At 50.4% G+C, this 11,238-nt stretch overlaps 1 protein-coding gene across 4 annotated transcripts in view; it reads left to right on the top strand.

Moving 5' to 3' along the window:
• The window catches only part of RNF8 (ring finger protein 8), a 67,035-nt gene that overhangs the window by 34,926 nt on the left and 20,871 nt on the right, over positions 1-11,238 (top strand). Inside the window, exons 4-7 of one of the 4 annotated variants that reach the window (XM_056568674.1) lie at positions 2,221-2,280; positions 3,711-3,800; positions 5,084-5,191; positions 7,163-7,367. In XM_056568674.1, the coding sequence (XP_056424649.1) occupies positions 2,221-2,280; positions 3,711-3,800; positions 5,084-5,191; positions 7,163-7,367 (463 nt within the window). Of the gene's footprint in view, positions 1-2,220; positions 2,281-3,710; positions 3,801-5,083; positions 5,192-7,162; positions 7,375-11,238 lie in introns of all 4 variants that reach the window. The other 3 variants (XM_056568677.1, XM_056568675.1, XM_056568676.1) reach the window with 3 other exon arrangements.

Below are 11,238 nucleotides of genomic sequence, written 5' to 3'. Positions count from 1 at the left end.
CCCGCTATCATTACTGCACAGAGTTTGCTCTGCATGTAATGACGGGTGATACAGGCGCCGGAGCATCGTTAGGTCATGGCTCCGCCCCTCGTGACATCATGGCCTGTCCCTTTAATGCAAGTCTATGACAGGGGGCGTGACGACCGCCACGCCCCCTCCCATGGACTTGTATTGAGGGGGGCGAGCCATGACGTAACGATGCTCCGGCCCCTGTATTGCCCATCATTCTGTTCAGAGCGAACTCACTCTGTGCAGTAATGATAGCGGGGTGCCACAGCAGCGATATCGGGGGTCCCCAGCAGCGGGACCGTGGCGATCTGACATCTTATCCCCTATCCTTTGCATAGGGGATAAGATGTCTAGGGGCAGAGTACCCCTTTAAGGCTCAAATGGGCTGCGTCCTTAAGGGGTTAATTAAAGGGGTACTCCGGCGCTAAGACATCTTATCCCCTATCCAAAGGATAGGGGATAAGATGCCAGATCGTGGGGGTTCCCCGCAATCTTTCATGCAGCACCCCTCTATCATCAGCCTCACATAGGCTTGCATTGAGGGGGCGAAGCCGTGACATCACGATACTCCGTCCCTGTGATCGTGATTCATCAAACCCGGAGCGTTGGGGTGGGGGGGTGTCTACAGTCTTATTGATGGTCAGGCCTCCCCTGTCTGGGGCGTCCTGCTATATGACCATGCGGTGGGGGTGGGGGTCTTCAGTCTTATTGATGGTCAGGCCTCCCCTGTCTGGGGCGTCCTGCTATATGACCATGCGGTGGGGGTGGGGTCTTCAGTCTTATTGATGGTCAGGCCTCCCCTGTCTGGGGCGTCCTGCTATATGACCATGTGGTGGGGTGGGGTCTTCAGTCTTATTGATGGTCAGGCCTCCCCTGCCCGGGGCGTCCTGCTATATGACCATGTGGTGGGGTGGGGTCTTCAGTCTTATTGATGGTCAGGCCTCCCCTGTCTGGGGCGTCCTGCTATATGACCATGCGTTGGGGTGGGGTCTTCAGTCTTATTGATGGTCAGGCCTCCCCTGTCTGGGGCGTTCTGCTAAGTGACCATGCGGTGGGGTGTCTTCAGTCTTATTGATGGTCAGGCCCTCCCCTGTCTGGGGCGTTCTGCTATATGACCATGTGGTGGGGGGGGGGGGTGTCTTCAGTCTTATTGATGGTCAGGCCTCCCCTGTCTGGGGCGTTCTGCTAAGTGACCATGCGGTGGGGGGTGTCTTCAGTCTTATTGATGGTCAGGCCTCCCCTGCCCGGGGCGTCCTGCTATATGACCATGTGGTGGGGTGGGGTCTTCAGTCTTATTGATGGTCAGGCCTCCCCTGTCTGGGGCGTCCTGCTATATGACCATGCGTTGGGGTGGGGTCTTCAGTCTTGTTGATGGTCAGGCCTCCCCTGCCCGGGGCGTCCTGCTATGTGACCATGCGTTGGGGGTGGGGTCTTCAGTCTTATTGATGGTCAGGCCTCCCCTGTCTGGGGCGTTCTGCTAAGTGACCATGCGGTGGGGTGTCTTCAGTCTTATTGATGGTCAGGCCTCCCCTGTCTGGGGCGTTCTGCTATAGTGACCATGTGGTGGGGGGGGGGGTGTCTTCAGTCTTATTGATGGTCAGGCCTCCCCTGCCCGGGGCGTCCTGCTATATGACCATGCGTTGGGGTGGGGTCTTCAGTCTTATTGATGGTCAGGCCTCCCCTGCCCGGGGCGTCCTGCTATATGACCATGCGGTGGGGTGTCTTCAGTCTTATTGATGGTCAGGCCTCCCCTGCCCGGGGCGTCCTGCTATATGACCATGCGGTGGGGTGTCTTCAGTCTTATTGATGGTCAGGCATCCACTACCTGGGGCGTTCTGCTATATGACCATGTGGTGGGGGGTGTCTTCAGTCTTATTGATGGTCAGGCATCCACTACCTGGGGCGTCCTGCTATGTGACCATGCGTTGGGGTGGGGGTGGGGTCTTCAGTCTTGTTGATGGTCAGGCCTCCCCTGCCCGGGGCATCCTGCTATGTGACCATGCGTTGGGGTGGGGGTGGGGTCTTAAGTCTTGTTGATGGTCAGGCCTCCCCTGCCTGGGGCGTCCTGCTATGTGACCATGCGTTGGGGTGGGGGTGGGGTCTTAAGTCTTGTTGATGGTCAGGCCCTCCCCTGCCTGGGGCGTCCTGCTAAGTGACCGTGCGGTGTCTTCTTTCTTTGGCTTCATAGTCTTTCTCTCCTTCTGATCACAGGGAGGATCATCGCAGACAGAGAAGGGTCTGAAGGAGCAACTGGATCAAGCGCTGAAAGAGGTGACGTATATATCTGCGCTCTGTGGTATTAAACATATAAGATAACGTAAAGCGCTGAGTTCATCAGGGTGAGGAGCGAGCGGAAGGTAATAAATATTAGTCTGGATTGTGATAAGAGGTGCAGGAGGGGGTTAGGAAGCACAGGTAGAGCTCTAGACTATAGGTGTTGTATGAGGGGTGCAGTGATGTTGTATGAGGGTGCAGGGATGTTGTAGGAGGGTGCAGTGATGTTGTAGGAGGGTGCAGCGATGTTGTAGGAGGGTGCCAGTGATGTTGTAGGAGGGTGCAGTGATGTTGTAGGAGGGTGCAGTGATGTTGTAGGAGGGTGCAGTGATGTTGTAGGAGGGTGCAGTGATGTTGTAGGAGGGTGCAGGGATGTTGTAGGAGGGTGCAGTGATGTTGTAGGAGGGTGCAGTGATGTTGTAGGAGGGTGCAGCGATGTTGTAGGAGGGTGCAGCGATGTTGTAGGAGGGTGCAGCGATGTTGTAGGAGGGTGCAGCGATGTTGTAGGAGGGTGTGCAGCGATGTTGTAGGAGGGTGCAGCGATGTTGTAGGAGGGTGCAGCGATGTTGTAGGAGGGTGCAGCGATGTAGGAGGGTTGCAGCGATGTTGTAGGAGGGTGCAGCGATGTTGTAGGAGGTGCAGCGATGTTGTAGGAGGGTGCAGCGATGTTGTAGGAGGGGTTGCAGCGATGTTGTAGGAGGGTGCAGCGATGTTGTAGGAGGGTGCAGCGATGTTGTAGGAGGGTGCAGCGATGTTGTAGGAGGGTGCAGCGATGTTGTAGGAGGGTGCAGCGATGTTGTAGGAGGGTGCAGCGATGTTGTAGGAGGGTGCAGCGATGTTGTAGGAGGGTGCAGCGATGTTGTAGGAGGGTGCAGCGATGTTGTAGGAGGGTGCAGCGATGTTGTAGGAGGGTGCAGCGATGTTGTAGGAGGGTGCAGCGATGTTGTAGGAGGGTGCAGCGATGTTGTAGGAGGGTGCAGCGATGTTGGAGGGTGCAGCGATGTTGTAGGAGGGTGCAGCGATGTTGTAGGAGGGTGCAGCGATGTTGTAGGAGGGGTGCAGCGATGTTGTAGGAGGGTGCAGCGATGTTGTAGGAGGGTGCAGCGATGTTGTAGGAGGGTGCAGCGATGTAGTAGGAGGGTGCAGCGATGTAGTAGGAGGTGCAGCGATGTAGTAGGAGGGGGCAGCGATGTAGTAGGAGGGGGCAGCGATGTAGTAGGAGGGGGCAGCGATGTAGTAGGAGGGGCAGCGATGTAGTAGGAGGGGGGCAGCGATGTAGTAGGAGGGGGCAGCGATGTAGTAGGAGGGGGCAGCGATGTAGTAGGAGGGGGCAGCGATGTAGTAGGAGGGGGCAGCGATGTAGTAGGAGGGGGCAGCGATGTAGTAGGGAGGGTGCAGTGATTGATCTTAGATCTCTGTCCTCACAGCACTCGCTCCTTATGGATGATCTGAACCGCAGTTATAGAGATTTTGAACAGATAATTCAAGCAAAAAATAAGGAGCTGCAGCAAACCAAGGTGCGGTATAATCTGTCTATATTACCAAGTGCGGTATAATCTGTCTATATTACCAAGTGCGGTATAATCTGTCTATATTACCAAGTGCGGTATAATCTGTCTATATTACCAAAGTGCGGTATAATCTGTCTATATTACCAAGGTGCGGTATAATCTGTCTATATTACCAAGTGCGGTATAATCTGTCTATATTACCAAGTGCGGTATGATCTGTCTATATTACCAAGTGCGGTATAATCTGTCTATATTACCAAGTGCGGTATGATCTGTCTATATTACCAAGTGCGGTATGATCTGTCTATATTACCAAGGTGCGGTAAAATCTGTCTTTATAACCAAGGTGCGGTATAATCTGTCTATATAACCAAGGTGCGGTATAATCTGTCTATATAACCAAGGTGCGGTATAATCTGTCTATATAACCAAGGTGCGGTATAATCTGTCTTTATAACCAAGGTGCGGTATAATCTGTCTATATTACCAAGTGCGGTATATCTGTCTATATTACCAAGTGCGGTATAATCTGTCTATATAACCAAGGTGCGGTATAATCTGTCTATATAACCAAGGTGCGGTATAACTTCTGTCTATATAACCAAGGTGCGGTATAATCTGTCTATATAACCAAGGTGCGGTATAATCTGTCTTTATAACCAAGGTGCGGTATAATCTGTCTATATTACCAAGGTGCGGTATAATCTGTCTATATTACCAAGTGCGGTATAATCTGTCTATATAACCAAGGTGCGTATAATCTGTCTATATTACCAAGTGCGGTATAATCTGTCTATATTAACCAAGGTGCGGTATAATCTGTCTATATTACCAAGGTGCGGTATAATCTGTCTATATTACCAAGGTGCGGTATAATCTGTCTATATAACCAAGGTGCGGTATAATCTGTCTATATTACCAAGGTGCGGTATAATCTGTCTATATTACCAAGTGCGGTATAATCTGTCTATATTAACCAAGGTGCGGTATAATCTGTCTATATAACCAAGGTGCGGTATAATCTGTCTATATTACCAAGGTGCGGTATAATCTGTCTATATAACCAAGGTGCGGTATAAATCTGTCTATATTACCAAGTTGCGGTAAAGTGCGGTATAATCTGTCTATATAACCAAGGTGCGGTATAATCTGTCTATATTACCAAGTGCGGTATAATCTGTCTATATTACCAAGGTGCGGTATAAACTGCAAAGGGTTTGTGCTCTATTTAACTGTGCTGGGACTTTTAGTCCGTACTTATTAGGAAATATCTTGTCTGTCATTTACAGGAGGAGAAGGAAAAGGTGGAAGCGCAGAAAGAGGAAGTTCTGAACCACATGAACGACGTCCTGGACAATGAGCTTCAGTGTATTATCTGCTCCGAGCACTTCATAGAGGTGAGGGGGGGGGGTCAGTGTATTATCTGCTCCGAGCACTTCATAGAGGTGAGGGGGGGGGGGGGGTCAGTGTATTATCTGCTCCGAGCACTTCATAGAGGTGAGGGGGGGGGGGGGGTCAGTGTATTATCTGCTCCGAGCACTTTATATAGATGGGGGGGGGGGGGGGGGGTCAGTGTATTATCTGCTCCGAGCACTTCATAGAGGTGAGGGGGGGGGGTCAGTGTATTATCTGCTCCGAGCACTTCATAGAGGTGAGGGGGGGGGGGTCAGTGTATTATCTGCTCCGAGCACTTCATAGAGGTGAGGGGGGGGGGGGGGGTCAGTGTATTATCTGCTCCGAGCACTTCATAGAGGTGAGGGGGGGGGGGGGGGTCAGTGTATTATCTGCTCCGAGCACTTCATAGAGGTGAGGGGGGGGGGGGGGTCAGTGTATTATCTGCTCCGAGCACTTTATATAGATGGGGGGGGGGGGGGGTCAGTGTATTATCTGCTCCGAGCACTTCATAGAGGTGAGGGGGGGGGGGTCAGTGTATTATCTGCTCCGAGCACTTCATAGAGGTGAGGGGGGGGGGGGGTCAGTGTATTATCTGCTCCGAGCACTTTATATAGATGGGGGGGGGGGGGGGGGGTCAGTGTATTATCTGCTCCGAGCACTTCATAGAGGTGAGGGGGGGGGGGGTCAGTGTATTATCTGCTCCGAGCACTTCATATAGATGGGGGGGGTCAGTGTATTATCTGCTCCGAGCACTTCATATAGATGGGGGGGGGGGTCAGTGTATTATCTGCTCCGAGCACTTTATATAGATGGGGGGGGGGGGGGTCAGTGTATTATCTGCTCCGAGCACTTTATATAGATGGGGGGGGGGGGGGTCAGTGTATTATCTGCTCCGAGCACTTTATATAGATGGGGGGGGGGGGGGTGGGGGTCAGTGTATTATCTGCTCCGAGCACTTCATATAGATGGGGGGGGGGGGGGTCAGTGTATTATCTGCTCCGAGCACTTTATATAGATGGGGGGGGGGGGGGTCAGTGTATTATCTGCTCCGAGCACTTCATATAGATGGGGGGGGGGGGGGTCAGTGTATTATCTGCTCCGAGCACTTCATATAGATGGGGGGGGGGGGGGGGGTCAGTGTATTATCTGCTCCGAGCACTTCATATAGATGGGGGGGGGGGGGTCAGTGTATTATCTGCTCCGAGCACTTCATATAGATGGGGGGGGGGTCAGTGTATTATCTGCTCCGAGCACTTCATATAGATGGGGGGGGGGGGGGGGGTCAGTGTATTATCTGCTCCGAGCACTTCATATAGATGGGGGGGGGGGGTCAGTGTATTGTCTGCTCCGAGCACTTCATATAGATGGGGGGGGGGGGGTCAGTGTATTATCTGCTCCGAGCACTTCATATAGATGGGGGGGGGGGGTGGTCAGTGTATTGTCTGCTCCGAGCACTTCATATAGATGGGGGGGGGGGGGTCAGTGTATTATCTGCTCCGAGCACTTCATATAGATGGGGGGGGGGGGGTCAGTGTATTATCTGCTCCGAGCACTTCATATAGATGGGGGGGGGGTCAGTGTATTATCTGCTCCGAGCACTTCATATAGATGGGGGGGGGTCAGTGTATTATCTGCTCCGAGCACTTTATATAGATGGGGGGGGTCAGTGTATTATCTGCTCCGAGCACTTTATATAGATGGGGGGGGTCAGTGTATTATCTGCTCCGAGCACTTTATATAGATGGGGGGGTCAGTGTCGCCATGTTACACATTCTGTTTCAGGGTAACCAGTGGTCCTGGGATTCTGCCGTTCCGTAGGTTTGTCCCCACTGAATTATCCTCAGGATCCTGGATTATTGTCTTATGTGACATCACAGCTTCAGGGGCCCAATAATAATGCTCGTCTGCTACTCTGAAATAACACTAGGGGGCAGTCATGTGATAACTATTACTGTGTTTATTGCCCCCCACAGGCTGTGACCCTGAACTGCGCCCATAGCTTCTGCTCCTTCTGCATCCAGTCATGGAGGAAGAGGAAGGAAGAGTGTCCCATCTGCCGACAGGATATAACCTCCCAGACCCGCTCCCTCGTCTTAGACAATTGTATTAACCGCATGGTGGACAAACTGAGCCCCGAAATGAGAGATCGCCGTCTGGCTCTCATACTAGAGCGTAAAGGTGAGAGGTGGGTGACCCATGCCAAAGCTTCCTGCCACTGAAATCTAAGACGCCTCTAGTGATGGATAGGCTGTATTCTCAGTGATGTCACCGCTGATCTCTAGTGATGGATAGGCTGTATTCTCAGTGATGTCACCTCTGATCTCTAGTGATGGATAGGCTGTATTCTCAGTGATGTCACCGCTGATCTCTAGTGATGGATAGGCTGTATTCTCAGTGATGTCACCGCTGATCTCTAGTGATGGATAGGCTGTATTCTCAGTGATGTCACCGCTGATCTCTAGTGATGGATAGGCTGTATTCTCAGTGATGTCACCGCTGATCTCTAGTGATGGATAGGCTGTATTCTCAGTGATGTCACCGCTGATCTCTAGTGATGGATAGGCTGTATTCTCAGTGATGTCACCGCTGATCTCTAGTGATGGATAGGCTGTATTCTCAGTGATGTCACCGCTGATCTCTAGTGATGGATAGGCTGTATTCTCAGTGATGTCACCGCTGATCTCTAGTGATGGATAGGTTGTATTCTCAGTAATGTCACCGCTGATCTCTAGTGATGGATAGGCTGTATTCTCAGTGATGGCACCGCTGATCTCTAGTGATGGATAGGCTGTATTCTCAGTGATGTCACCGCTGATCTCTAGTGATGGATAGGCTGTATTCTCAGTGATGTCACCGCTGATCTCTAGTGATGGATAGGCTGTATTCTCAGTGATGTCACCGCTGATCTCTAGTGAATGGATAGACTGTATTCTCAGTGATGTCACCGCTGATCTCTAGTGATGGATAGGCTGTATTCTCAGTGATGTCACCGCTGATCTCTAGTGATGGATAGGCTGTATTCTCAGTGATGTCACCGCTGATCTCTAGTAATGGATAGGCTGTATTCTCAGTGATGTCACCGCTGATCTCTAGTGATGGATAGGCTGTATTCGCAGTGATGTCACCGCTGATCTCTAGTGATGGATAGGCTGTATTCGCAGTGATGTCACCGCTGATCTCTAGTGATGGATAGGCTGTATTCTCAGTGAGGTCACCACTGATATCTAGTGATGGATAGGATGTATTCTCAGTGATGGCACCGCTGATCTCTAGTGATGGATAGGGTGTATTCTCAGTGATGGCACCGCTGATCTCTAGTGATGGATAGGCTGTATTCTCAGTGATGTCACCGCTGATCTCTAGTGATGGATAGGCTGTATTCTCAGTGATGTCACCGCTGATCTCTAGTGATGGATAGGCTGTATTCTCAGTGATGTCACCACTGATCTCTAGTGATGGATAGGCTGTATTCTCTGTGATGTCACCGCTGATCTCTAGTGATGGATAGGCTGTATTCTCAGTGATGTCACCGCTGATCTCTAGTGATGGATAGGCTGTATTCTCTGTGATGTCACTGCTGATCTCTAGTGATTAATAGGCTGTATTCTCAGTGATGGCACCGCTGATCTCTAGTGATGGATAGGCTGTATTCTCAGTGATGGCACCGCTGATCTCTAGTGATGGATAGGCTGTATTCTCAGTGATGGCACCGCTGATCTCTAGTGATGGATAGGCTGTATTCTCAGTGATGGCACCGCTGATCTCTAGTGATGGATAGGATGTATTCTCAGTGATGTCACTGCTGGTCTCTAGTGATGGATAGGCTGTATTCTCAGTGATGTCACCGCTGATCTCTAGTGATGGATAGGCTGTATTCTCAGTGATGGCACCGCTGATCTCTAGTGATGGATAGGCTGCATTCTCAGTGATGTCACCGCTGATCTCTAGTGATGGATAGGCTGTATTCTCAGTGATGTCACCGCTGATCTCTAGTGATGGATAGGCTGTATTCTCAGTGATGTCACCGCTGATCTCTAGTGATGGATAGGCTGTATTCTCAGTGATGTCACCGCTGATCTCCAGTGATGGATAGGCTGTATTCTCAGTGATGTCACCGCTGATCTCTAGTGATGGATAGGCTGTATTCTCAGTGATGTCACCGCTGATCTCTAGTGATGGATAGGCTGTATTCTCAGTGATGTCACCGCTGATCTCTAGTGATGGATAGGCTGCATTCTCAGTGATGTCACCGCTGATCTCTAGTGATGGATAGGCTGTATTCTCAGTGATGTCACCGCTGATCTCTAGTGAATGGATAGGCTGTATTCTCAGTGATGTCACCGCTGATCTCTAGTGATGGATAGGCTGTATTCTCTGTGATGTCACTGCTGATCTCTAGTGATGGATAGGATGTATTCTCAGTGATGTCACTGCTGATCTCTAGTGATGGATAGGCTGTATTCTCAGTGATGTCACCGCTGATCTCTAGTGATGGATAGGCTGCATTCTCAGTGATGTCACCGCTGATCTCTAGTGATGGATAGGCTGCATTCTCAGTGATGTCACCGCTGATCTCTAGTGATGGATAGGCTGTATTCTCAGTGATGTCACCGCTGATCTCTAGTGATGGATAGGCTGTATTCTCAGTGATGTCACCGCTGATCTCTAGTGATGGATAGGATGTATTCTCAGTGATGTCACCGCTGATCTCTAGTGATGGATAGGCTGTATTCTCCGTGATGTCACCGCTGATCTCTAGTGATTAATAGGCTGTATTCTCAGTGATGTCACCGCTGATCTCTAGTGATGGATAGGCTGTATTCTCAGTGATGTCACCGCTGATCTCTAGGGATGGATAGGCTGTATTCTCAGTGATGTCACCGCTGATCTCTAGTGATGGATAGGCTGTATTCTCAGTGATGTCACTGCTGATCTCTAGTGATGGATAGGCTGTATTCTCAGTGATGTCACCGCTGATCTCTAGTGATGGATAGGCTGTATTCTCAGTGATGTCACCGCTGATCTCTAGTGATGGATAGGCTGTATTCTCAGTGATGTCACCGCTGATCTCTAGTGATGGATAGGCTGTATTCTCAGTGATGTCACCGCTGATCTCTAGTGATGGATAGGCTGTATTCTCAGTGATGTCACCGCTGATCTCTAGTGATGGATAGGCTGCATTCTCAGTGATGTCACCGCTGATCTCTAGTGATGGATAGGCTGTATTCTCAGTGATGTCACCGCTGATCTCTAGTGATGGATAGGCTGTATTCTCAGTGATGTCACCGCTGATCTCTAGTGATGGATAGGCTGTATTCTCAGGGATGTCACCGCTGATCTCTAGTGATGGATAGGCTGTATTCTCTGTGATGTCACTGCTGATCTCTAGTGATGGATAGGCTGTATTCTCTGTGATGTCACTGCTGATCTCTAGTGATGGATAGGATGTATTCTCAGTGATGTCACTGCTGATCTCTAGTGATGGATAGGCTGTATTCTCAGTGATGTCACCGCTGATCTCTAGTGATGGATAGGCTGTATTCTCAGTGATGTCACTGCTGATCTCTAGTGATGGATAGGCTGTATTCTCAGTGATGTCACCGCTGATCTCTAGTGATGGATAGGATGTATTCTCAGTGATGTCACCGCTGATCTCTAGTGATGGATAGGCTGCATTGTCAGTGATGTCACCGCTGATATCTAGTGATGGATAGGCTGTATTCTCTGTGATGTCACCGCTGATCTCTAGTGATGGATAGGCTGTATTCTCTGTGATGTCACTGCTGATCTCTAGTGATGGATAGGCTGTATTCTCAGTGATGTCACCGCTGATCTCTAGTGAATGGATAGGCTCTATTCTCAGTGATGTCACCGCTGATCTCTAGTGATGGATAGGTTGTATTCTCAGTGGTGTCACCGCTGATCTCTAGTGAATGGATAGGATGTATTCTCAGTGATGTCACCGCTGATCTCTAGTGAATGGATAGGCTGTATTCTCAGTGATGTCACCGCTGATCTCTAGTGAATGGATAGGCTGTATTCTCAGTGA

This window comes from Hyla sarda, chromosome 3, assembly GCF_029499605.1.
Source record: "Hyla sarda isolate aHylSar1 chromosome 3, aHylSar1.hap1, whole genome shotgun sequence".
Classification (NCBI taxonomy): domain Eukaryota; kingdom Metazoa; phylum Chordata; class Amphibia; order Anura; family Hylidae; genus Hyla; species Hyla sarda.
This window is presented reverse-complemented; position numbering and strand designations above follow the sequence as displayed.